This window comes from Osmerus eperlanus, chromosome 10 (assembly GCF_963692335.1).
Source record: "Osmerus eperlanus chromosome 10, fOsmEpe2.1, whole genome shotgun sequence".
Classification (NCBI taxonomy): Eukaryota; Metazoa; Chordata; class Actinopteri; order Osmeriformes; family Osmeridae; genus Osmerus; species Osmerus eperlanus.
This window is the reverse complement of record NC_085027.1, coordinates 2,822,927-2,848,474: the sequence shown is the minus strand read 5'-3', so window position 1 is coordinate 2,848,474 and position 25,548 is coordinate 2,822,927. Positions and strand designations below refer to the sequence as shown.

Here is a 25,548-nt window from a genome sequence, read left to right as displayed (position 1 = left end):
GATACGCTCTTCTGTGGAGGATGATGAAGCACCTGCTGTCAGATGTGGAGTGTGTATGTTAGCTCGTTTGCTTGGGTGCCAACAACAACGTACAGCTGATGAAACAGCTTGGTGTGGTTCCCCCACCCCCTAGTTAGGCAGGACAGAGTGGTGTAGAGCAGGCCTGACCCAGGTGGAGCTCAGGTAACACACTGCTCCTCAGGTGTAAGCAAGACCCGAGGCCCCGCCCACAAGCTGATCAACTAACCCTGCACCTGGTCCGTGCACGGCAAAAACTGAACATCTGAGTGGGATCATCTTGTTTTTATATTTTGAATCTATATATAAATGGCTCATCCAGGGACTTAATTTAAGTAAACTACACATTATTTAAAACTTATCAAGTGAAATTTTCTTACAGCACCTGCAGCCAAATGTACTTTCTGTAAGCATAAGCAAGCTCATAACAAATATTTATTGACACATATTCACATTTATGAGGGTATTTTTGCAGTATGCAAAAATATTTTAGCGTTGCAGGTGAGCTCCATGCACAACTGTCTACTTCAGTATGATGTCCGTTCCCTGTATGTTGCCTGGAAATAGCAAGCATCAATTAGGTGTGTGGCCTTTCTCAGTGGTATTTAGCTTGACTCTGTTATGGACTTCCTGTCTCCGGAGGAAGGTCATAAATATTGATGACATTTGAATGGCATTTAAGCCTGGAGTCACAGACCACACACACAGGTCTTTGGAATCGTTAGCATCGCAAGATTTGTCCAATTAGAATTCAGAGCCTTTTCTCTGAACCCCGTCTGTGTTAAAACACCAAGCTGGACCCCTCGGCTGAGACGCGAGTAACTCCTCACGTCGGGGGTTCTCCAGTCTGCGCACACGTGCATATGGAAGCCATCACAGCTTCGCTCGAGGCCATGCCAATCACACGCCAGCCTGACGGACCGCTCCAAAGAGAAGTTGTTTTCCTTCTGTAAGTCCTCTCACGACATGCCTCATTCCTGCCTTTCCCGCTCCTCTACCTAAGTCAGTGTGACAGACCCTGGTTTGGGTGTCTGTGTTGGGCTGTGGTCCAGACCCTGATCTGGGTGTCTGTGTTGGGCTGTGGTCCAGACCCTGGTCTGGGTGTCTGTGTTGGGCTGTGGTCCAGACCCTGGTCTGGGTGTGTTGGGCTGTCGTCCAGATCTGCAGGCTTGGCCGTGTCAGAACGCCTCTCAGGGTCAGAGGTCGGCATGGAGCAGTGGCCTCAGTAAAAACAGAGGGATGCTTGTACTCAGGTTCTGGTCCAAGGGTTACTTCTGAGAACCCAGCGTGGAAGTTCCGGTTCCACGTTCTTCTCTCTGTAGCAGCAGAACTCTGGGCACGTGTTCTCTTCTCTGAAGGATCCTGTGGAGGAACATAACTCATCCAGAACGCTCCTCACCCCTGTCCCCACCCCTCCACCCATCCACCCCTCCATCCCTTCATCCAACTCCCACAGAGCTGGCCTTGACTCACATCGTCCTTCCGCAATTTTACACACTCAGCTCTGAACTCTGGTCCAGAGAATAGAGGAGAGAGAAAGAGAGAGAGAGATGGGGAGGAAAGAGAAAGAGGAAGGGGAGAGGAGAGAAAGAAGAGAGAGGGAGAACAGAGCAGAAGTCTGGATGGTTGATGGACATTCACAGGGCCCATGGCTAAGGTGTGAAGCTGTGTCTTGTGAGAGTAGCTCTGATGCTGCTGCCACTGGCCTTGGCTTTCTCTTATCAAAGAGACGTGGGCTTGGAGCCAACACCACATGAGAGCAGGACACAGGCTGGCCTTAGTGGACTGGACTGGCTGGGACCTCCATAACAACGTTAACACATTCACCAGAACACATCCATTCAACCAAGAGCATCCAGTCCAAACCATTGGAGTTAAGAGTTACATCTGAACTTGTTTTTGTCTGAATCGTTGAACTGGTTTGAAGAGACATTTTCAAAGCTGTGGGCTTCGGTTTGACATGGATCCTCTCCCCCTGAAGAATATGTTAACTGTAAGCTACTTCGCATGGAAAGATCTGCTAAGTGAACGCATTACACTTTCCGTCCATTACCATTCAACTGGTGCGTCTACTTGATATCCCAACCAGGGTTTGTGTTACAGGTAGAGAGGTCTGCAGAACCACATCACTGCAGCGGTCGCACCCTGCGTCTGTTCCCAGGATCATGACAGCACATTTTCCACGCTCTAATGGTTTATACGTTCCTGTAAGGTCCCTGGTCCCTCTAATAAAGCGCAGAACCTCCATGGGCTGTTTCCATCAACAGTAGTAGATATAGCAGAGCAATGTAAAACATACTGGGTTATAATGGGAAGTCAGAAGCCACGAAAACCCGAGCAGGGTAAACGGTTCACCCCGAACACTGATCCTGGGTCATTTTTCCATCTTCCTCTCCTAATGATGAAGGCTGAGATGTAGGTGGGTCTAGGCTGATCTCAGACCTGTGTTGGGGCTGAGACTGCAGGCCAGGCAGGAGTCTTCTTGCGGGTGGGAGAGGCTGTATGGACGATGTTACTTAGGCTTGGATGGGAACCATCATGACCCTCACAGCCCCACAGAGATCCATAAACCAATGAGCAGCGAGCGCGTGGTGTTAGTCAGGAAGGCCGTGCGGCCCACCGTCATGTTGACGTTCTTCTGGGTGGTCAGCAGAGGGTTCTGCTTCTGTCTGACGATCGCAGGCCTTCTAGAACGTTTCTCCGATGCGCGCTCCGACGTGTTGGGCTGTATGTCTGTCATCACAGCCAGGGACAAGCAGACAGGATGGGTGTTAAATACACCTGGTTGGACATCTACCATGTGCTTAGCATCCCCAGCCTCCAGCCACAGAGTATACCCCACCATAGCCATCACTTTACCTCGGTATGTCAAGTTCTGACCGTGAGGTTTTGCTGTTTTCTTGTGCCCCAGGATATCATGGGATAGCTCTGGAGGACTGCACATCGCCCTACCTGGAGCAGCGGATCGAGGGGTGTACAGGTGCACTGCCACCAACACCCAAGGCTCAGACTCAGAGACCACGCAGCTGCTACTGGCTGGTGAGTCCCCCTGTTCTCTAAACCCAACACTACCAAGCACTGTCTGTTCTCTAAACCCAACACTACCAAGCACTGTCTGTTCTCTAAACCCAACACTACCAAGCACGGTCTGTTCTCTAAACCCAACACTACCAAGCACTGTCTGTTCTCTAAACCCAACACTACCAAGCACTGTCTGTTCTCTAAACCCAACACTACCAAGCACTGTCTATTCTCTAAACCCAACACTACCAAGCACGGTCTGTTCTCTAAACCCAACACTACCAAGCACTGTCTATTCTCTAAACCCAACACTACCAAGCACGGTCTATTCTCTAAACCCAACACTACCAAGCACGGTCTGTTCTCTAAACCCAACACTACCAAGCACTGTCTATTCTGTAAACCCAACACTACCAAGCACGGTCTGTTCTCTAAACCCAACACTACCAAGCACTGTCCTCTAAACCCAACACTACCAAGCACTGTCTATTCTCTAAACCCAACACTACCAAGCACTGTCTGTTCTCTAAACCCAACACTACCAAGCACTGTCTATTCTCTAAACCCAACACTACCAAGCACTGTCTATTCTCTAAACCCAACACTACCAAGCACTGTCTGTTCTCTAAACCCAACACTACCAAGCACGGTCTATTCTCTAAACCCAACACTACCAAGCACGGTCTGTTCTCTAAACCCAACACTACCAAGCACTGTCTGTTCTCTAAACCCAACACTACCAAGCACGGTCTGTTCTCTAAACCAAACACTACCAAGCACGGTCTATTCTCTAAACCCAACACTACCAAGCACGGTCTGTTCTCTAAACCCAACACTACCAAGCACTGTCTATTCTCTAAACCCAACACTACTAAGCACGGTCTGTTCTCTAAACCCAACACTACCAAGCACGGTCTGTTCTCTAAACCCAACACTACCAAGCACTGTCTATTCTCTAAACCCAACACTACCAAGCACGGTCTGTTCTCTAAACCCAACACTACCAAGCACGGTCTGTTCTCTAAACCCAACACTACCAAGCACGGTCTGTTCTCTAAACCCAACACTACCAAGCACTGTCTATTCTCTAAACCCAACACTACCAAGCACGGTCTGTTCTCTAAACCCAACACTACCAAGCACGGTCTGTTCTCTAAACCCAACACTACCAAGCACTGTCTGTTCTCTAAACCCAACACTACCAAGCACGGTCTGTTCTCTAAATCCAACACTACCAAGCACTGTCTGTTCTCTAAACCCAACACTACCAAGCACGGTCTGTTCTCTAAACCCAACACTACCAAGCACTGTCTGTTCTCTAAACCCAACACTACCAAGCACGGTCTGTTCTCTAAACCCAACACTACCAAGCACTGTCTGTTCTCTAAACCCAACACTACCAAGCACGGTCTGTTCTCTAAACCCAACACTACCAAGCACGGTCTATTCTCTAAACCCAACACTACCAAGCACGGTCTGTTCTCTAAACCCAACACTACCAAGCATGGTCTGTTCTCTAAACCCAACACTACCAAGCACTGTCTGTTCTCTAAACCCAACACTACCAAGCACGGTCTGAACACTTTACTCTGTTTAAGTTTCTCTGTTCTCCTCCCCTGTCCTTTCACTGTATATGATGATTAAAGGAACATTTTTTAAAATATTTTGTAAAAACTGTTCAATCAATAATGCAAAAAAACGTTTCAACCTTAGTTACAAATAATTTAAAACAAACGATCAAAACCTTATTTCAAACCTTTTTTCCAAATAGTTTTCAAACTAAGATTTTCACACACAACATGACCCAAAAAAAAGTAATCAATATTTTTCCGACCTACAAAATAGGAATGCTAACAAAAAAATTATAAATTGTTTTAATTGTAATTGTTGTACAGTGTCAATGCCACTCTGTGTGTAACTGTGTGTGTTTCTGTGTGAGCAGAGCCTCCAGCCATCTCTGTGTCCTGGAAGAATGTGTCTGACCAGGGGGGGGCCATGAGAGCCGTGGTGGGGAGCCACATCAGCCTGCGGCCCGGGGCCAACTTTACCCTGGACTGCCCCGTCACAGGTGGGTCAGACTGGCACACTGCTCCAAAACACCTGCCTCGAATACACTAGCCTCTGATACTATGACCTCTAATACTATGACCTTTAATACAGTGGCCTCTAATAGACCAGACTCTATTTCATATACACTGGCCTCTAACAAACAGGTCTCTAAAATGCTGGCTTCTAACACACTAGGCTTTGATTCAACCTGCATCCATGTGGAATCAGGCCCAGGCATTCCTAATGAATGACATTCTTACATCTTGTCTGTAGCCTCGGGATGGCAGTTTGACGTTAAAGCCTGGTTTAGCAGCGCAGTGTTGAGATGCCGAGAGAGCAGGAGAAATGGTGTGTAAAGCCACCACAGCTAACAGCTCTGGCCCTTCTGTGGTCGGCTGCAGGATTTATTTTCTCTGGGTCATTAACAGATGTAATCATGTGTTTAAAGAGACCCAGAGTCCGGGGGAGCAGTCCCTCCGTGTGAGTGGCTGTGGAGGCTGTCTGCACGCTCTCCACACCCTCCCACACCTGGTGCTTGTCAACAACACAGGTCAGGTAAAGACTAGCTGGTGCCAGTAGGAGCCAGGTAAGGGATGGGCTGGAGTGAGACAGAGCCTTGAATAGCTAGCAGAGGGCTGAGCTGCGGGTTTGGATCCCAGGTCTCAACAGGGTTTACTCCCCCAATCATCACCTGGCGCAGAGCCACCTGCTGCCAGCCACACCTGTGTGCCCCTCAACAGATGGACGTCACAAACACACATACACACCTGTACACACACACACCTGTACACACACACACAGTAGGCTCCCACGTACACACACACCCACATGCTCACACATTCACACATGCGCGCGCACACACACACACACACCCTTCTACCCCTCAGCACCTGGATATCATAGACACACACACATATACATATGCATACACATTACACACACACACACAAATACACACACATAAGCACACTCAGAGAGCTATATCTATGTAGAATGGCTCCTGGCACAAGCCACAAACAGTCGATTTAGAAGCTGCTTTCATCGCCTAGTGATTGGATGAGATGAGAGAAGGGTTTAACGTTTGTGCACAGTGTGTGTGTAGGCGTATTCTGTATGTGTGTGAGTGGGAGGCCATAAAGCCAAAACTAACAAACTTAAATAACATATGATTTTATCTTGAAGGAGGTCAGAGAAACAGAGAGAGAGGGAGGGAGGGAGAGAGAGATGACGACACAGGGTGAGGAGGGAGCAGAGAGAGTGAGAAAGTGAGAGGGTTATTTAAGTCTGTGTAAGGAGATACAGACTTGTTTTTGTCACATTGAATCGTTGAGAGATGTCCCGTCGAGAAACAGATGGTCGTCTTCTAAGACGGGCTACGCACACACATACACGTTCCTGTGCACACACAAACCCTGGAAGACGGATTCTACTCATCAGAATCTCACAGCCGCATCGTCAGAGGACACACGAATCTGGTCACCTGACTGGGGTGAGTGCAGACGGTAACCTCGGTAACTAAATGAGAAAGCTGAAAGCAGATCCTTCTTCTCTAAATCTCAAACTAAACCTCATCTCTGACCTCACCCCACCTCTGTCTGGTCTAACATCATCATTCATGTCAGCACAATCAACTGAAGAGGCAATTCACCTCTCAACTACAGAGGTGCTACACATACGCCCTCTAGTGGTACGAAGTGTATAAAATCACGGCTCCTGGAGGAACGCATGCTGTGCAGATTCTGCAGCCATTACTGGGGATGGTTTGTCTGCTACGAGGGGCAGCTAGCCTGGCTGCTAGCCTGGCAGCTAGCCTGGCTGCTAGCCTGGCTGCTAGCCTGGCAGCTAGCCTGGCAGCTAGCCTGGCTGCTAGCCTGGCTGCTAGCCTGGCTGCTAGCCTGGCAGCTAGTCTGGCTGCTAGCCTGAGTAAGAGGAAATCTCTTGACACATAACACATGCATGGTCTGGCCCACAAGCGGACGCACCCTCCAGTGTCTGGCTGATGCTCAGGCACAGGACCCAGATCTGGACCAGCAGTGCCGGTGTAATGAGGCTATCCATGTGTTTTTTATTGCCGCTCTGGAGATGACTCTGAGGAGACTTGGCTCAGGGCGGCTCGCTGGATCTGTCTCAGTGATGAGGACCAGTCTGAAAGGAATGATCCTCCAGTGTGATCCCTCTCTCTCTCTCTCTCTCTCTCTCTCTCTCTCTCTCTCTCTCTCTCTCTCTCTCTCTCTCTCTCTCTCTCTCTCTCTCTCTCTCTCTCTCCCTCTCTCCGTCTCCCTCTCTCCCTCTCTCTCTCTCTCTCTCTCTCTCTCTCTCTCTCTCTCTCTCTCTCTCTCTCTCTCTCTCTCTCTCTCTCTCTCTCTCTCTCTCTCTCTCTGTCTCTCTCTCTCTCTTCCACTCTTGTGTTTCTCTGACTCTAATGTCTGTCTCGTTCTCTCTGTCCCTTCCCCTCTATATTCATCTCCTCTCTCTGTGTGATATTCCTCTCCTGTTGCCTGCCCCCCCTCCTGCCCCCGCCCCCCTCCCCCCTCTAGGTGTGCCCCTGCCCTTAGTGAGCTGGCAGAGGAGAGAGAGACCGCTGGGCACCGGCTCTGTCCTGCTGCCGTCGGGCTCGCTGTGGCTGAGGAACGTCAGCCTCCAGAGCCAAGGCACCTACGCCTGCACTGCAGCCAACCCCCTAGGAACATCCACTGCCTCCAGCACGGTGCAGGTCCAAGGTGGGCTGACACACACACACACACATACCCTGCAGAGCTGGAAAGAGTGGCCACACTCATGAAACTGGGGTGGTCTTTAATCCTGAATTGTGTTTCAACACACTCACAGACACACACACACACACACACACACACACAGAGACACACACACTTGCAGACAGATCAGCAGTTCGGATCTCCAGGAGCCATTCCTTGGTCACTGGAACATTACCGTAACAACAAGACAACTGCTTAGAAGGTGTTTAGCTCAGAACAGAGTGTGTGTGTTTATGTGTACGTGTGCATGTGTGTGTGTCCAGCTTCAGGCAGGCCCGACCCCCCTCTCTCCAGGGAGCTGAGCAGGAGGAGGGTCCTCATGGCCTCTCAGCAGGGAACCAGCGTCACCGTCAGACCTGGGGACGTCCTCCGCATAGGTACCACACACACACACACACCTGCAGTATATATACACACACACACCTGCAGCATAAACACACACACACACACCTGCAGTATATACACACACACACCTGCAGTATATACACACACACACTTACAGTATATACACAGGCAGACACACACTTACAGTATATACACAGGCAGACACACACACATGCGTACACACACACATGCACAGACACACACACAGACAAAGTCTATCTCTGTCTCTCCCCAGGGTGTCCAGTGGTCCCGGACCACAGAAAGCCTGTCCTCTGGGTCTTCCAGAACCAGACCCTGAGGGAGGCTGTGGGCCAGGGACAGGGTCTGCGACAGGGCCAGGGCCGGGGTCTGCACCAGGGTCAGGGTCTGGGTCTGCAGTACCGGATGCTGGTTGGAGGACGGGTCCTGGAAGTCAACACTCTCCTTGGAACATTCTCAGGACGCTACAGATGCCAGACGTCAGTCAGCGATCACAGACAGACCCTGTCTGCCTGGATACACGTCCACTCTGAAGGTGTGCGTCGCTATAACAACGTGTCACCAGTCCCCATCAAACACTTAACATCAACAGACATTCAGGCTTACAAAATCACAAAACAGCTAACCTGTACTACTGCTCCAGTCAACACAAATCAGGAGCGTGAAGTCTGAAAGGATTCAGACACACAATGCTCTCCTTGTCAGGTCACCTCTATCTGCTTATCCATCCATCCTCCGCTTGGCCTCTAATGGAGTCCAGGCACATGACAGCCACAGTCCTACCAGCTCTGATCCCAGCAGGCCTGCCTGTAGACACAGCTGGCAGCCATCACTGGACCCCAATTAACATGGAGATTTGTACCACTTCAAGTCCTACGAGTCCTCCTGGCCCATGTGTCATGAGCTGGAGTTCAGGGTTCCCCCCATGGGAGAGAGGACATATGACAAATTGCTAATATCAACAGAGTTTAATGAGCACTCTTAAGGAGAGGGGCGGAGGGAGGTTGGGGGCAAGGTGACATCAGAGTTGGGGAGAGACAGAGAGAGACAGACGGGGAGAGAGACAGAGCGAGGGAAAGCTGGAGACGAGAGTGAGAGACAGAGAGACGAAGTGAAGGATAGAGAGACAGAGTGAGACAAAGAGAGATGGAGTGAGAGAGAGACGAGGTAAGAAAGAAGTGGTTCTATGCTGCGCACAGCTTCGACCGTGGTAGTGAACCAGAGCTCAGGTCTGACTATAGTCCTGCTAAACATCCTGTAACCTCTGATACTGCAGAGTCATGACGTGTGTTGCCGTCTGTGTGTCCAGAGTTCAGCTGGCGTGTAGGAGACTGGGCCCCCTGTAGCGCCTCCTGTGGAGGCAGAGGGAAGCGCAAGAGGAGGCTCCGCTGCGTGTCTCCTGGAGGTCAGGAGGTCATCACCTCCATGTGCCAGCACCTGCCCGCCCCCGTCACCCCCTCGCTGGTCTGCAACCGCCAGGACTGCCCCCCCAGGTACACACGCGTGGAACGACGAACACAGACACTCACTCACACACACTGTCACACACACACTCACAGACACTCACGTACACACACTGGGACAGCACTCTACACAGCCCTTAAGCTATCTCTTAGCCAGCTTTACTGCATGCTGCTGATTGGCTAACGTCAGACTCAACCTCAGCCATTGGCCCGAGTCCAGCCAGCGTTGTGCTGCTAGGCAGACAGTAGTCTTGTGGGTCCTGCTCATGTGGTGTGACGAATAAAGTTGCATGGTTTTGTATCGCCGAGGCACATCTGAAGGTGACTACTCATGGCCCCCAGCAGGGCTAGAGATTAGGACCCTGACCTGACGCCCTGACACAACCCCACTGAATCACACACAGGAAGGATTCCTCAAGGAATCAATGTATGGCTTGAATGTACTATATAAATGATGTCTGTGTCTTGAGCAGGTCAGATCTCATAATGAAACACAGCCCCGCGGCTCTCAGCATATACTCCTGGATACTTTAATACTCTCAAACTATAAAACTCGAATACTGTAATATTGTATACTGTTGAAATATTTCTGGTTTTCCCTCCATCGCTGTGTGAATAAAAACAGGTATTTGTTTAGGTTTAGTCCTGCTCTGTGTGCCTGCTCCAAAAACATCAGCTGATTATTGCCTTGTGAAGGCACACCGACACAGAGCCACTGGCTGGGTTATTGCTGCACAGCAGTGTGCTGCTCTGGGAAACTGCTTAGTGCCTGTTGCTGGGCCATCACCGGCCATCCACACACAAAGCTGGCTTTGTTACCCAAGCTGTACCGCCCTCTCCTGGGGGGGAAGACTGGCAATATCCTACTTGGATAAATACTCACTCACCCACTAACTCGCTCGCTCGCTTCCTAGACCGCTATAACAGATGGGGTATGAATAGATAGAGTGATCTTCCTGGAGAAGGCCTGGATAGTGGGAGCAGATGTGTTTTACTGACCCCTGAGGAGCTGGGGAGTTCAGGAGGTTTACAACCCCCCTATCAGGAGGGCTTCTGTCCAGGTACCAAAACACCTGGAGAGGTCTTCACCTGCCCTCAATCCCCTGTGTTGTCCTGTCACAACCTCAGCTGAATATATGTGAGTGAAGGTCAGAGGTCATCTTTGACAGCGTGGCATGTCGACCCTGTCGTCCCTCTCCAGCTGGGTGGCGTCTGTGTGGTCGCGGTGCTCCGCCCCCTGTGGGAGTGGCTGGCAGCAGAGGCAGGTGTCGTGCCAGCAGGTGGAGGCGGGCGGAGGGGTCAGGACTCTGGCGCCCTCTGTCTGCGGGAGGAACACACGCCCAGCAGACAGACAGGAGTGTAGCGCTGACAGCTGTCCGGCCTGGGTCACCAGTCCCTGGGGAAAGGTACATTGCTTCTGTGACAACTGTAGCTGTGTGTGACTACTGTAGCTGTGTGTGACTACTGTTACTATTGTAGCTGTGTGTGACTACTGTTACTATTGTAGCTGTGTGTGACTACTGTTACTATTGTAGCTGTGTGTGACTACTGTAGCTGTGTGTGACTACTGTTACTATTGTAGCTGTGTGTGACTACTGTAGCTGTGTGTGACTATAGTGCTCTGCGACTGAGGATGTGATGGGCTGTGAGGATGTGGACTCCAGTGCTCTGGGACTGTGTGACTGTGTGACTCCAGTGCTCTGGGACTGTGTGTGACTGTGTGACACCAGTGCTCTGGGACTGTGTGTGACTGTGTGACTCCAGTGCTCTGGGACTGTGTGTGACTGTGTGACTCCAGTGCTCTGGGACTGTGTGTGACTGTGTGTGACTCCAGTGCTCTGGGACTGTGTGTGACTGTGTGACTGTGACTCCAGTGCTCTGGGAGGTGCCTAGGCCCCACCCTGACAGTGCAGAAGCGGGCGGTGGTCTGTAAACACTCCAACGGTTCATCTCACCAAGACTGCGACCTCAAACACAGGTAGAAACCACACACACACCACGACACACATTTTATCCACACCTTCTCTCACACCTCTCGCAGAGCACTGACTCACTGCACCCCCTCCCCCCCCCCCCCCTCCACCAGGCCGCAGAACGTGCGTAACTGCTCGTCAGAGCTGTGTGACGTGCAGTGGCGTGTGGGCCTGTGGCGAGCGTGCACGGTGGCATGCGGCAGTGGGTTCCAGTCTCGGAGGGTGGACTGTGCCCACAGGAGGACTGGTAGGACCCTGGCAGACCATCACTGCTCCTGGCACAAACGCCCTGCCACCTGGCAGAACTGCAACAACACCACTTGTGGGAGTATGTATGTGTGTGCGTGTGTGTCGGTAAACTCAGTACCAGGCCACATGTCTAGCATTGAGAGTTTTCTGTAAAAACTTCTGTTAAAAGTTGTGTTTTACAGTTTTTGATACTTTGATATGTTTTTGATAGTGAAATGTGGCATTTGACGTCTGTTAGTTGAGAAACACCTAGTAAAACTGTGTGCTGGTGGAAAAGTCTCTCACACACTGACTTCAAAACGGAATAACAGGCAGATTATTGCTTAGCTTTTTGGGAGGAAACATTAAGACCAGGCTACGTTTGGCAGCATTATCGTCTTTATCCAGCAACCACAGGCTCAAAGCAGGAGAGTTATTTGCTGTTTAATATTTAATGTAAAAATTTGTATTGACATCTACCCAATATCCACAGACCCAACGTGGAACATTTAGGTAAAACAATCTTGCCAGGAAATAAAAAATTCTTCAAAATGATTGACCATGTCTAACTTGTTTTTGCAGGTGAATGCCAGGACACAACACATTACTGTGCTGTGGTGAAGAGACTTAAGCTTTGCCCCATTCAGATGTACAAGCAGAGGTGCTGCGAGTCCTGCTCAGAGGAAGCAGGCGCCACCTAGTGGCCAGTTAATGTAACACCAACCCTTAGGACAGATGGACCACGCTGTGTAGCTGGCAGGCAGGACAGAGACTAAGATGGCTGGAGTTCATCTCCATCAAGACTGCTACAAACATCCCACACCCTAACACTGCTGGGATTCGTTAAACTCACCACTCCCTCCATGAAAATTCCTTTCTGTGAATTTCAAAGACTAAATTAGGAAATTCCGTTCCCCCCCCAGTTGAAACCTCTGTGACTAATGGGATACATATCAATTAAAACCTAAATGGCCAACCATGTCCTGAACTACCTTCCCATATTACAAGGAGTTCATACCATGTTTAACTCTTTGTCAATAATCATAATGCGCCCAGTGACACTCCTGATAAGGAGAACAGAACAGACTTGTGTACTATAGAATGTGAATCTCCTGACGTCATGGTAACAGATTGTAATGGTGGATATCCTGTGTTTTATAATTTAATTTATACATAATAAATATTATTATACATGTAGATATTTGATGTGGAGGTGAGATATCCTATCATCTGTGACTATTCTCAAGTGTGAGAGTGGAGGGATACTGGGTTGTAGTAGAATGTCACTACTGTACCATATAACAGCTTAGTCTCTACAGTCACTGGAGTGACTATGCAGTAGTCTTGACAACCTACTGTACATGAAGGCGCAGTAGAGAAAACAAGACAGGTGTTAGTAAAACCCAATATGTCATTATTTGCCATAAATACAGTACTACATCTTTCATATACAATCGTTCGTGGTTTTAAACATCCCCAGCAGTAGCATTGTAGATCATGTCAAAGATTTCTGTACTGTGAGGAAAGTTTGTCTACAGTTTCATTGTTGTTTGGATAAAACTGGTTCAGCAATGAAAAGCATAATATGGATTAAGTACTTTGATACAGTGACATTTGTTTTCTGTTTAAGCAATCGGTCTATGTTTTACTTGTGTTTGGTTGGTTATAATCATGTGCTGCATTGTAAAGTCATGTATATAGTGTGTTTAAGTGCAATATTGTACATTGTGTGTATGTAGATTTTGTGGGACTTTATTTTCTTACCTTTTTGTTTAGTTAGTGATAGTTATCTGTCTTTATTCTCTTATAAACACCTTTTAATGTTAGCGTATAAACCCTCAATCAAGCAGCTGCTTAGCTGTTGGCAGGTTTACACCTTTGTCTCTCTGGTTTAATTTGCATGAATTTAGGTGCTGTTTCAGATGTTGTGTAGATACATGATGAAATGCAGTCATTATCCTACTGTTGCTACTAATTTGAAACTCACACTCACACTTGGAAGCATTACTTGGTTGCAGGAATGTATTTTGAAGACACATTTAAGTGCTCTAAAACATTACAAATAAAGACAGTTTGATCATTTACGTTGTTCATCTATATTCTCTCTCATATTTACTGTTATTATATATTATTTTCTCACCCTAAGACCCCCAAGTTTTCGGACGTTACTGACAGCTAATGATCGCTAGATGGTAAATCAATGTATTTGGTCGCCACGGTTTCTTTTAATGCAGTCTACCACCAATTACAAATATTGTCTTTCTCCAAATGTTTGAATGTTTTATATTAGTTTAAACAATAAGTTTGGAGGTGATAAAGTAATATAAAAAACGGACCCAGCTGCAACGGACGCAAGCACACCACAATTGCCCCAGAAATGTTACCCTCTCTAGTTTCTTCATAAAGGCTCAATATTTTATTCACAAAGAAAAGTGCATTTGTTGCAGGATTTTCAGTGGGGTTTTGATAGCCGACATTTGGCACATACATTGATAGACATGGTGATGATTACGTTGCATTTTGATATAGGAGCATCATTGATATTCAATAAAATGAACAAATTAATACATTTGTGTAGAGTAAGTAATAGCTACTACCAAAATAAAGATTTGTGTTTTTACGTGTACATACTTAATCATGTGTTTATCAAATCGCCAATACTTTTCAAAATCACTGTAGGTAAATACGATGCACTGACGTAAACAATGCAGAAGTAGAGTGCTCTTTATGAGGTCAGAATCGTGGGCCTCTGTGACAACAGTCAAGCTTTATTACTGCACCACTACTGCTTTCTGCACAGGAACATTACTGGCCTGCATCATGCTCTTAGATGACAACTTCCTGTAGAACCTGTGCCCATTGTGGTCTGAGTCCTCAAACACAAACCCTGGAGGGGAGTCGTAGCTAGCCAGGCAAACGCTGATCCTGCAACACAAAACAACACACTCCCACCATCACTGTCTGCTGTGCGGAGAGCCATATTACTCAACGTGTAATACTGTGGGATATTATGAAGCAAGTAACACAGTTTACCAGTATCACATTATTAGAGTATTACATTATGAGAGTAATATTACTCTCATAACGTAGGAGTCTTCCTGTAGACAGTGCTATACAAACTGTGGAGCCTATTAGGTGTCACACCTCTTAGGAGTGAACTCTGTGTTGTACATGGTCCCGCTCTCCAGGGGGGTATTTCGTCTTGCTACAGTGTTGGGGGGCTTGAAGCTGATGTTGGGCTGAAGCTTGTGTGTCGTGTAGTGGGCCTGGAGAGGAGAGGACCCAAGACAAAAATACTGAAAACAGATACAAAGGCTAAGACAGGGGCTGTTTTATAAGGACGTTATGTAATTGAATTAAGAGTAGCAATCCTATAATATGCCAGGATAAAAAAGTTGTAGCATCTTTGCCTTGAAGGTGGTGAGGTCGTCCATCTTGCCAGTGGCTTTGTGCATCTCCTCTTCTCTTTTCTTCATCAAAGCCTGCCTCGGTGTCACCCAGGGCTGGAAGTCTTCTCTCATGGTGGTGTATCCCTAGGACCACACCACGGACCAATAAGCTGTCACCACCATAGATATATATAAAGACTAGATGTCTCGTCCGCGTTGCCGGACAACGGAGTCGAACGTCCGCACATGGCGGCCATCTTGCTACAGTCAACTCGCTCACCCATAACATTGTGTTGATGCTACATGTACTTTTTAAATGACCATAACTTGCTCAATTTTCAACTGATTTTTAAACGGTTTGGTTTGTTATCCACGTCAGAGATGTCGTTATGTCACTGCATACTTCTATTCTATTTAAAAAAAATTACATAATTATTCAAAAGTATGCAGTGGCATAACAACATCTCTGACGTTGATAACAAACCAAATAATACCACTAATCTCTCAGTCGATCTCTTGATTTACACCCTCCCCTCCTAACCTGGAAGGGCACGGAGGACTTGAGGGGCTGACAGAAGGGTTTGGCGGACGTGAAGGGCTGGGTGTTGTGCTTGACGAAGTCCACAGCAGAGGTGGTGCTCATGTCCATGTGCTGGGTGGGACCGACGTACTCCAGGGGCTTGCGTAGCTGGGGCAGGCTCACCGGCCACTGCTGGAACTGCTGCTGAAACTCCGTACTGCCGTCAAAAGGGGCGTCAGATGACGCCTGAATGATGACAAATACAACAGAGCATTGGCTTGATTGCTGGAATTATTATTGGTAGCTAATGAATGACATTGATAGCCTTGCTGTAACACTACAGGTAGGGTTACAGCTAGTGCGTTTCCGGTAGTGCTACCTTTGCAGGGTCGGGCTTGCAGCTCCGGGCCAGCTGTCCGGGCAGGCCCTGGAAGTCCCTGCGCTGGGTGGTCATGTCTTGGAGGGGCTCTGTGCTGGGCTTGTACACCTCCGGGGGCTTGACGTAGCGAGCCTCCGCGGGGTGAGGGACGTACGACAGATGGTTGCTGGTCACGCCGTCGAAGGGAACCTCACTCAACACGGGGACACTGGAGGGTTTGAAGTTTTCCCTGGGGACCAAGCCCCTGTCGATGAAGTCGTCCTGGAAGGTGGAGGTGCCCTGGAACTTGGCCGAGGACGGCTGGTAGTTCTCGTTTCGTTTAGTGAGCTCCCTCTTACTGATCTGCCACACTTTGAAATCATCTGAAACATCACATCAGCATGTTAAGCTATGTGTCTCATCGTGTCTCACATCATTCTGTAGGGAATACCTGAGAACCATACTTTTCTTTTATTATAATCTAAGAGATAATGTGACACACCTGAAATTGACAAACCTCATGTATGTACAGTGTGATTGTCAATTGTTTAGTTAAGGTAGAATGCATCACCTTTATAAGTGGGCACAGTGTCCAGTTTGCCCGGCGCAGCCTGCACTCGCTGTTTGGGTCTCACGGCAACACAGGGCGTGACCTGGTAGGGGTTGAAGTCCTGCTTGTAGGTCGTCCCCATGTCCATCTCCCCAGGATAGGGGTTGTACTCTGTCTGCTTCCTACCTGGTCGCCGATTCACCTCGTAGGGGATGAAGTCTGTCCTGTTATGGACGGACAGACAAAAAAGTATACAGAGAGCTGAGAAATATACAGCGTGTGCACTCTGGACGGTTAACATTAAAGGTGTCTAAAGTGTAAATAATGTAATACTGTTGTTGACAATCTCTCCAGCTTGTCCGTGCACATGAGAGGGTGCTTTAGAGAAAGGTGTGGTCCCGAGGCAGTTACTTGAACGTAGTTGTTCCATCCATTTTCCCCCTGTCATTGTGATCCACAGGCTTGGGTTTCATGCTCTTGGGTGGGCTGTGCGCTCCATAAGCAGGGTACTTCTCTGTGTATTCTGTCTGTTCACATGCCTGGTTCCCTTTCCCGTAAAGGGCAGTGGGCCGGTGTGGGCAACGATGCCGTCTGAGGGATCAGTGTGAAGATTGGTATACGTTGACATTTCCTGTTTTCAACAATGACTTCAACTCGACTGTGGGAACACAACCATAGGACGCAACTATAGAAGGGCAGGTTTGTTTTCTCTGTAACCAAGGGCATATCTTTGCTCAGGTCAAGGTGTGCCTGTGATTAGTGATGATTACTGCCCTGCCCCAGTAGGTTACTTGACCTAGAACTAGTGTTGATGAAAGCATTCAATCAGTAAATAATTACACTTTATATTAACACAGTTCAAATGTAAAATTAGCAATGACGATGCTAACGTGACCTCAATCTGCATACCACTCACTGGATCATTATTGCCAGTTGTGGTTGAGTAACTGCGATTGTCCTTCATAATAAAACAACGTCTAAAACGCAATTAATCAGGAACTTGTCGATGTCCAATGAAGATAAAATAACAATTATTGAATACCTTACCCACAATTACAAATCTCGCATAGGCATTGGCGGATCATGTTCTTGCCACGAAAAGTAACTGACCGTGGCTGTTCCCCGGCAAACTCAAAACTGCGCCACTTGACACTAAACTGTGTCCGTTTCTATAGAAGCGAGTTGTGTCGAAGCAACCTCACCGCGTCGTCCTGGTAACGACGTAGTACAATCCAGAGGCATCCATAAAGGGGCGTAGTTTACGTACTACGTCATCTTCCGGAAGCAACGTGAGTCGAAAATGTTCACATGTGTGTTGAATGTAATGCACATTCTCGTACAAAAATAACATATTATAATATATGGGGACGCAACACTACCATACAGTACGTTTGGTTGTGTAGTAATTGTATACTGTTGAAAAATATGGCTAATGTATTTTGTCCTTTAAACTGTTGTAGCTTGTTAGCATCCAGACAAAGTTCCCGACATGATCTGTCAAAATAGCCGGTTGTTGAGTCAAGCAACTTCAGTAACTATGTATAAGCGCTAATTTACTGTAGCGCTTTTATAGTAGGGCTAGTCTACTTTTGAAGCACAACAATGAGCTATTTAGTTAGCTATTAGCAAACGATGTCCAAGGGAACTAATAGCTAGCTAACGTATTAACTATTCTTTCAGCAGCGTTTGAACCGTAAAGCATGGGGCAAACAAGCTTAGAAAAGATCATTGCGCTACAGAAGAACCCTTCCAACATCAGGAACCTGTGTATTCTGGCGCATGTTGACCATGGTAAGGACCGCCAGCGGAACTATACTGAAGTGCCTTTACATCGCATATGTTGCTTGTTTACCCACTTCTACAACCACTTTTGTGTTTTGCAGGCAAAACAACTCTGGCCGATTGCCTTGTTGCGAGCAATGGTATCATATCAAGCCGCCTAGCTGGGAAGGTTAGTAAGCAAATATTTTCGCGGAATGTTGTTGTACATACATCATGCATACTGATGTAGGCATGTAATCTTCCAGCTGCGGTACCTGGACAGCCGAGAGGATGAGCAGCTCAGAGGGATCACCATGAAGTCCAGCGCTATCTCTCTGCACTACGCAGCTGGTAAGACAGGAGGATAAACTCACTACATAGCTGGAACTTACCAAGCCCCTCTCCCCCATGTGTGATGTACTGCTGTGCTGACAGCAGGATGTGACTGGTCTCTGTCCCCATGTCCTCAGGAGAAAAGGACTTCCTGATCAACCTGATAGACTCCCCGGGTCATGTAGACTTCTCCTCTGAGGTGTCCACAGCGGTCAGGCTATGCGACGGAGCCATCGTGATTGTGGATGCGGTGGAAGGCGTCTGTCCACAGGTTCACATCACTCTCTAGAACACTCTGTTTCTATCTGTTCTCGCTCCTCACTTTGGGCCAAGATAAAAGACTAAAGGGTCGTGTGTGTGTTTAGACTCAGGCTGTGCTACGTCAGGCCTGGCTGGAGAACATCCGTCCTGTCCTGGTCATCAACAAGATAGACAGACTGATCATGGAGCTGAAACTCTCGTCTCAGGAAGCATACAAACACCTGCAGAAGATTCTGGGACAGGTGAGAGCTCCCATTGGAGCACTGGACCATTTGATATGAGAACACCGTGGGACATATTCCCTTCAGAGAAACTACACTTCTCTTTTGTATATTATGTCTATGGGCATCTCTGAAGCCCTCCTGTGACAAGGCTTGTAAAAGGGCTACACAGATACCATTTTAAAGTTGTATTTTATTTTGCTTCCCTAGGTAAATGCTGTGACAGGGGCTCTTTTCACATCCAAAGTGCTGGAGGAGCGAGCAGACAAGGAGGAGGAGAAGAAGGAGAAGGAGGCGCAGGGGAGGGAGGAGGAGGAGGAGGAGGAGGGGAGGGAGGCCCCTGTGGATGTGCTGAGCCCGGGAGAGCAGGTGTACGACTGGAGCGCAGGTCTGGAGGAGACGGATGACTCCCACCTCTACTTCTCTCCAGACCAGGGCAACGTGGTCTTCTCCAGCGCCATCGACGGATGGGGCTTCAGGTGAGCTCGCCAGCCAAGGTATCGTCAGGGGAAACGGGTGTTTTTCACTTCACCCAAACTACAAACCGAAGATGTCCAGTAGGTGGAGCTGTCAGACAGGGATGAGGTCTTTGCAAGGTCTTTGTTTACCTTTAGCTTGAGAGTCACAGTAACCAGTTATGAAAACCCAGCAGCCATAATTTGCAGTCAATTCATCTGAATTAGAAGGTCTTCTGAGGTAGTTTAGTTTGGACTTTAACTGTTTGGGTTTGGGTTTGCCCAACAAAGGCCAGAGTAGTAAACAACTTGCACAGTATCCAATCAGACTGTGCAGTTTCACAGTGTCTGTTTCAAAGCTGTGCCCTTGTAATCACTGACATCTAAAAATATAACTGTCAGATTGAGAACTGTTCTTTTGGGAACACGACAGAAGGAATACGTTTGTAAATAACAAAGTCAATTTTCACCATTTTGCTCCATCCGACTGCTCTTGTAGCCTCGTCATCTGAAGTACGAGTGTTGACTGTGAAATATGTAAACAGAGGAAGATGATACTTATTCAGATGTACTTAACAAAATATAGCGTAAGTAGAAACAAAGCATCTGGCTCAGTTGTGGGTATGGTGTGTGTGCAGCATCCAGCAGTTTGCTGACATCTACAGCCAGAAGATGGGCATCAGGACAGGAGTCCTGCTGAAAACGCTGTGGGGAGACTTCTACCTCAACGCTAAAGCCAAGAAGATCATGAAGGGAGCTCAGGTACGGTCTGCTCTTCACCTGGGGGTCTGTCCCAGATACACCTCACACATCCATGCTGACTTTTCCCTCTCTGATTGGGGTAAATATACCACTTATTTGTGCAGCACCAAACACTGCTTTGAGAGTGAGCGAACAGCCAGACAGGCAGATATGTGTTCCCGTCCCCCCGTCCTCCTCCTGTGGTCTCCACGCCTACACAGGATCATTGTGGCTCCTGAGAGAACTGCCCCAGACACACCGATTCCACCTGACCTGTCTGATGGCCTTGAGTTAGTCAGCAGTGTCTCAGTCTGGATGTGTCTCTGCAGGGTGTGATTCTCTCAGGGCTGACTCACTTGGAGCTCTGCATGGTAGTTAACTGTCAGTTAAGTGAACCGTGACACTATCTGTTTTGCTTTCTGTCTGTTCTTTCTTTCTGCCTTTCTTTCTTTTCTGTCGTTCTCTCTCTCTCTCTCTCTCTCTCTCTCTCTCTCTCTCTCTCTCTCATGCTTTCTCTCCATCTATGTCTCTCTGTCTTTCCCCCCCCCCCTCTCTCTGCAGCAGTAGTTCTGTAGATGAGTTTTGCCAGCCCTATTCTGTGTCTTTGATGTTGTTGAGTGCCATTTATGACAGTAATGAGTGCCGAGTGTGGTTCTGGGATGGTAATGGTCTGTACAGACAGCCGGACAGCCACAGGGACATCCTCCCACACACTGACTCTCTCCCGCTCTGCTGCTGACCTGGGTTCTGCCATGGACTGCATTTTCATGAATACTGCTCCGTACACGTCTGCCTGTGTCCTGCCTGCCTGCCTGTCTGCCTGTCTGTCTGCCTGTCTGCCTGTGTCCTGCCTGCCTGCCTGCCTGTCTGTCTGCCTGTCTGCCTGTGTCCTGCCTGCCTGCCTGCCTGTCTGTCTGTCTGTCTGTCTGTCTGCCTGTCTCTGTCTGTCTGCCTGCCTGCCTGTGTCCTGCCTGCCTGACTGTTAGGCTGGCTGGCTGCCTGCCTGTCTCCTGCCTGCCTCTCTGTCTGCCTGCCTGCCTGCCTGTATGTGTCCTGCCTGCCTCTCTCTGCCTGCCTCTCTGCCTCTCTGTCTGCCTGCCTGCTTGTCTGTTTGTGTCTCTGCCTCTGTCTGTTCACACAGAGACTTGTGAAGTGAGGGATCGAAGGCTGAACGTTTAAACTGCTGCCGCTCCTCCGTGTGGTGAGCAGCTCAGAGAAGGGCGTGCTGTCCATACATTGCGGCCGTCTGTGATGTCACCATTTCCAGACAGATCAATCATCTGGCCTCAGCTCGGGGCAGACAGACGTGTGTCTGCCTGGAAACGGCGTTGTCAATACCTCCCAGCTGACCTTCAGTCACTCCCATTGATCTGCCGTGTATAGAAACGAAGTAACAAAGCTTTTAGGGTATTTGGGTGTGCTCGGTCAGAGAGTGGAGGATGTGTAATAGCGAGCTGTGAAGAGCTGTGAAGAGCTTGACCTCTGCAGATCCGTGCTGCACTCACTGCCACCAGGGGCCCTCGTGAAACGGGATGCTTTTACAGTGCTAGAAGTAAAAGGCTGGACAAGTTGACCTCTGCACTGTTGTGTGTGTGTGTGTGTGTGTGTCTGAGAGAGAGGGAGAGGGAGATGGACTACACAGCTAGATAAAAGCCTAGATTAGCTTAGATAACAGTATTGTCTGTCTGTCTGTCTGACTGCCAGCTAATGACACATCCAGGAGGATGCATGTGCCACCCCAGTAGCACCCCCACCTGCCCCCTCTCCCTGCCTCTTTGTCCCCCAGCACTGGGCCCCCCCATCACTGGGCCCCCTAATCCTTTTAGCTTCCTCTTCTCTTGTCAGTACGATGGACAGCCTGCCCTGAATGCTGGGTGAAGCTCGTTCAGATCATGTGTAGAAGTACTGTATATCATTTCTGTTATCCATTTAGTTTTACAGATTGGAGCTGGATGAATGGTCTCTTTTTTTTTTTTTTTTAAACCTCTAACGGACTTTTCTTTCCCATCTCTCCCTCTCCCCCTCACTCCCTCTCCAGGCAAAAGGGAAGAAGCCTCTCTTCGTGCAGCTTGTTCTAGACAGCATATGGAGTTTATACGACGCTGTCGTCATTCAGAGGTACATCCCTCTCTGCCCTCCTCACTGTCCTGGTACGTGTTAGGCCTGCGCCCTGTGTAGCGGCCCCTTCCATGTGACTCACACCGGGCATGTGCTGTCCCTGCAGAGACAAGGACAGGGTGGAGAAGATGGTGTCGTCTCTGGGGGTGAAGGTGCTGGCCAGAGACTCCCGTCACTCAGACCCCAAAGTCCTCCTCGCTGCCATCTGCAGTCAGTGGCTCCCGGTCTCACAGGCAGTGTTGTGTATCCTTCTGTGTGTGTGTGTGTATATGTATGTGTGTGCATACCTGTCTGTGTATCCATGTGCTTGCGCATACCTGTGTGTGTGTGCACGAGCGAGACCCCAACACGTGTGTTCTCCTGAGCGTGTGTACAGCCATGGTGTGTGAGAAGCTGCCCAGCCCTCTGGACATGGTGTCAGAGAGGGTGGAGAGGCTGATGAGCCTGGGGGCGCGGAGGTTTGACTCTCTGCCCCAACAGACCCAGGAGCTGAAGACTGGTAACACACCCTCACACACACGCAGAAACACACACACACACACCACCACAGCTCGGAGCCTCTCATCATCATCATCATCAATATTCTTATTATCTCAGTGTTATTAGTGAAGGAGTGAGAGATGTCTTAGTATTCTAGTCATGCCAGGTATGGTATTTGGTGTCCTCTGAGCTGGGCTGGATCAATGCTCCTGCTGGTCCAGCCTCCCTCCCTGGCCTTGCTGGAAGCTTCCAGGGTTACAGGGACATTCATACAACCTCTGTGTGTTTACAAGAGCCATCTGTACTCCTCTCCATCCAGCAGAGAGAGAGAGAATGAGAGAGAGAGAGAATGAGAGAGAGAATGAGAGAGAGAATGAGAGAGAGAATGAGAGAGAGAATGAGAGAGAGAATGAGAGAGAGAATGAATGTCAGTATTTTTCCCAGGCTGTCTGGCCAGACACAGAGAGTATTTGGCGGGTGTGATGTCTCTCTGTGCTCTGCCTCTCTCTATCTCTCACTGTCTCTCTATCTCTCACTGTCTCTCTCTCACTCTGTCTCTCTCTCTCTCTGTGTCTGTCCCATGCATTTGACATAAGGTGTGTCTGTCTGAATCTGACAAATGTGGACCAGGACCAAGGGTCTGTTCCAGAACGATCTACATTTTGAGTGTGTGTGTGTCTGTTTCCCAGCCTTCCTCCAGTGCTCCAGTGAAGAGTCGGCCCCGGTCATTGTGTTTGTGTCCAAGATGTTCGCCGTCGAGGCCAAGGCCTTGCCCCAGAACAAGCAGAGGTAAGGAGCCGCCCCTTCCGCCTCCCCCTGGACAGACAGCAGATGGCGCTGTGGGCCCGCCTCCCCCCCTGCTGACCTCCCTCTGAGGTCAAGGCTGCTCAGCGGCGTCCTGGTTTCAGAGCAGCAGACATGCTCCGCACCGGAGACGTGACTGGTGGGCTCCGCAGCTGTTTACAGAGAGGGTGCTTGAGGTAACAAGAGGTCCCATCAGACTGTAGGAGGGTGGAGGCTGTCCTCCACCTCCACCCCCAGACCTGACGGAGGGCAGGCCTGACCAGCACACTGAAGGCTGGATGAGCTTAGACTGGGAGGAGGAGGAAAGCGGAGGAGTGTGGAGACCAGGGAGGATGAGGATAAGTGGAGACTAGGTGGATGAGTGTAGACTTAGTGCACTAGTGTAAACTAGGTGGAGTGGGATTCTAGTGTGGTCCTTCCTGCCCGGGCTGTGCTCTGTGTCCAGGATCTACACTGGGTCCCAGAGTGGAAAGAAACTCATTCACCCCACTCCTTTTCTCCCCCACCTCACCCACTGTCACCCCACCTCTCTCTCTCTCTACCCCACAACCCCCTCCCTCTCCCCCTCTCTCCCTCATCACCTCTCGTCTCCACCTCTCTCTGACTCCCCCTCCTCCTCTCTCCCTCTCCCCCAACCCCCCTATTCATTCCCCCCTGCCCCCCACCTCTCTCCATCTCCTGTCACAGCAGTAGGCTCTAATTGCCAGCTCTGCCATTACTGTCCCAGAGAGGCGGAGAGGAGAGGAGAGCAGAGAGGAAGACAGGCTGTCAGGGAGGGGAGGGAGGGAGGGGGTTAGATAAAGAGCATGAGATGAAAAGAGAAGAGGAGCCAAAGGGGCAGAGAGATGGAAGACAGAGAGGTAGAGAGGAGGTGTAAAAGCAGTCAACCCACACAGAGCCAGACGAGGTCTGTCCAACATCCTGCCTAATGAGCCTGTGAGGACCCCTCTTCTGATGCCTGCCACCTGCCGCAGCCTGCACACGCACAGCAGGCATATCCACGGCCACCCATGGCCAAGCAAGGATTCAAGGAACACACAAATCCTCAGGAGATCTCTCAGACCACGCCTGGGGCTCGCTACTTTGTCGACGCTGAGCGGATGCCTCAGGCTTATCTCTGGCTACCTATGGTCTCTGAACGGCACATCGATTATATATTTATATAATTTTATTTTTTTCTGCAACGTGTGGGCCAAGTGGTCAATAGTGTACAGTAGCATTACAATAGGCCTGCAGGGTTACCCTCATACTGTGGTGTGGTGATGACATCACTTTGGACACCCTGTGTGTTAGGCCACAAGCACCTACAGCACAGGACATATATTATGTAGGTCAGGCCCATGAACAAGTCATATGGAAACATACTGTACGACTGAGCATTTGGTTAATATTTGGCATGTTTAACTTGAGCGACAGCAGGTCTGTCTAACATCCTCCATGTACACACATATTGTGAGGCTCTGCCTCGCTCTCTGCCTCGCTCTCTGCCTCGCTCTCTGCCTCGCTCTCTGCCTCGCTCTCTGCCTCGCTCTCTGCCTCGCTCTCTGCCTCGCTCTCTGCCTCGCTCTCTGCCTCGCTCTCTGCCTCTTTCTCCCAGCTGGACTCGGTCCTCTTTAGTGTAGCTGAGCAGCAAAAGGAACACACTTGAACCATACAAATGTAAAGGTTTCAAGAAAACGCGTTATT

The 25,548-nt window shown here is 49.1% G+C and overlaps 3 protein-coding genes across 5 annotated transcripts in view; 2 read left to right on the top strand and 1 right to left on the bottom strand.

The window, feature by feature from the left end:
- adamtsl3 (ADAMTS-like 3) overlaps positions 1-13,953 on the top strand; it is an 87,085-nt gene extending 73,132 nt beyond the window's left edge. The window contains exons 23-32 of the mRNA XM_062471588.1: positions 2,930-3,057; positions 4,982-5,107; positions 7,626-7,808; positions 8,108-8,221; positions 8,464-8,742; positions 9,517-9,700; positions 10,872-11,076; positions 11,545-11,648; positions 11,757-11,971; positions 12,454-13,953. Of these exons, the coding sequence (XP_062327572.1) occupies positions 2,930-3,057; positions 4,982-5,107; positions 7,626-7,808; positions 8,108-8,221; positions 8,464-8,742; positions 9,517-9,700; positions 10,872-11,076; positions 11,545-11,648; positions 11,757-11,971; positions 12,454-12,572 (1,657 nt within the window). The 3' untranslated portion in view covers positions 12,573-13,953. The remainder of the gene's footprint in view (positions 1-2,929; positions 3,058-4,981; positions 5,108-7,625; positions 7,809-8,107; positions 8,222-8,463; positions 8,743-9,516; positions 9,701-10,871; positions 11,077-11,544; positions 11,649-11,756; positions 11,972-12,453) is intronic.
- Positions 13,954-13,965: 12 nt separating this feature from the next.
- On the bottom strand, positions 13,966-17,889 carry saxo2 (stabilizer of axonemal microtubules 2). Its single transcript, XM_062471598.1, has 8 exons — positions 17,736-17,889; positions 17,100-17,279; positions 16,710-16,912; positions 16,160-16,521; positions 15,802-16,026; positions 15,282-15,404; positions 15,016-15,137; positions 13,966-14,796 (listed from the first exon to the last, which is right to left on the bottom strand). The coding sequence occupies exons 1-8, from the start codon at positions 17,771-17,773 to the stop codon at positions 14,643-14,645; spliced, it is 1,407 nt and encodes a 468-aa protein (XP_062327582.1). The 5' UTR covers positions 17,774-17,889; the 3' UTR covers positions 13,966-14,642.
- A 14-nt stretch (positions 17,890-17,903) lies between these two features.
- efl1 (elongation factor like GTPase 1) overlaps positions 17,904-25,548 on the top strand; it is a 36,200-nt gene continuing 28,555 nt past the window's right edge. The window contains exons 1-12 of one of the 3 annotated variants that reach the window (XM_062471591.1): positions 17,904-17,977; positions 18,369-18,479; positions 18,572-18,639; positions 18,716-18,800; positions 18,920-19,053; positions 19,148-19,285; positions 19,475-19,743; positions 20,358-20,481; positions 22,499-22,578; positions 22,685-22,821; positions 22,955-23,077; positions 23,748-23,847. In XM_062471591.1, coding sequence (XP_062327575.1) covers positions 18,389-18,479; positions 18,572-18,639; positions 18,716-18,800; positions 18,920-19,053; positions 19,148-19,285; positions 19,475-19,743; positions 20,358-20,481; positions 22,499-22,578; positions 22,685-22,821; positions 22,955-23,077; positions 23,748-23,847 — 1,349 coding nt within the window. In that variant the 5' untranslated portion in view covers positions 17,904-17,977; positions 18,369-18,388. Of the gene's footprint in view, positions 18,074-18,368; positions 18,480-18,571; positions 18,640-18,715; positions 18,801-18,919; positions 19,054-19,147; positions 19,286-19,474; positions 19,744-20,357; positions 20,482-22,498; positions 22,579-22,684; positions 22,822-22,954; positions 23,078-23,747; positions 23,848-25,548 lie in introns of all 3 variants that reach the window. The other 2 variants (XM_062471592.1, XM_062471593.1) reach the window with 2 other exon arrangements.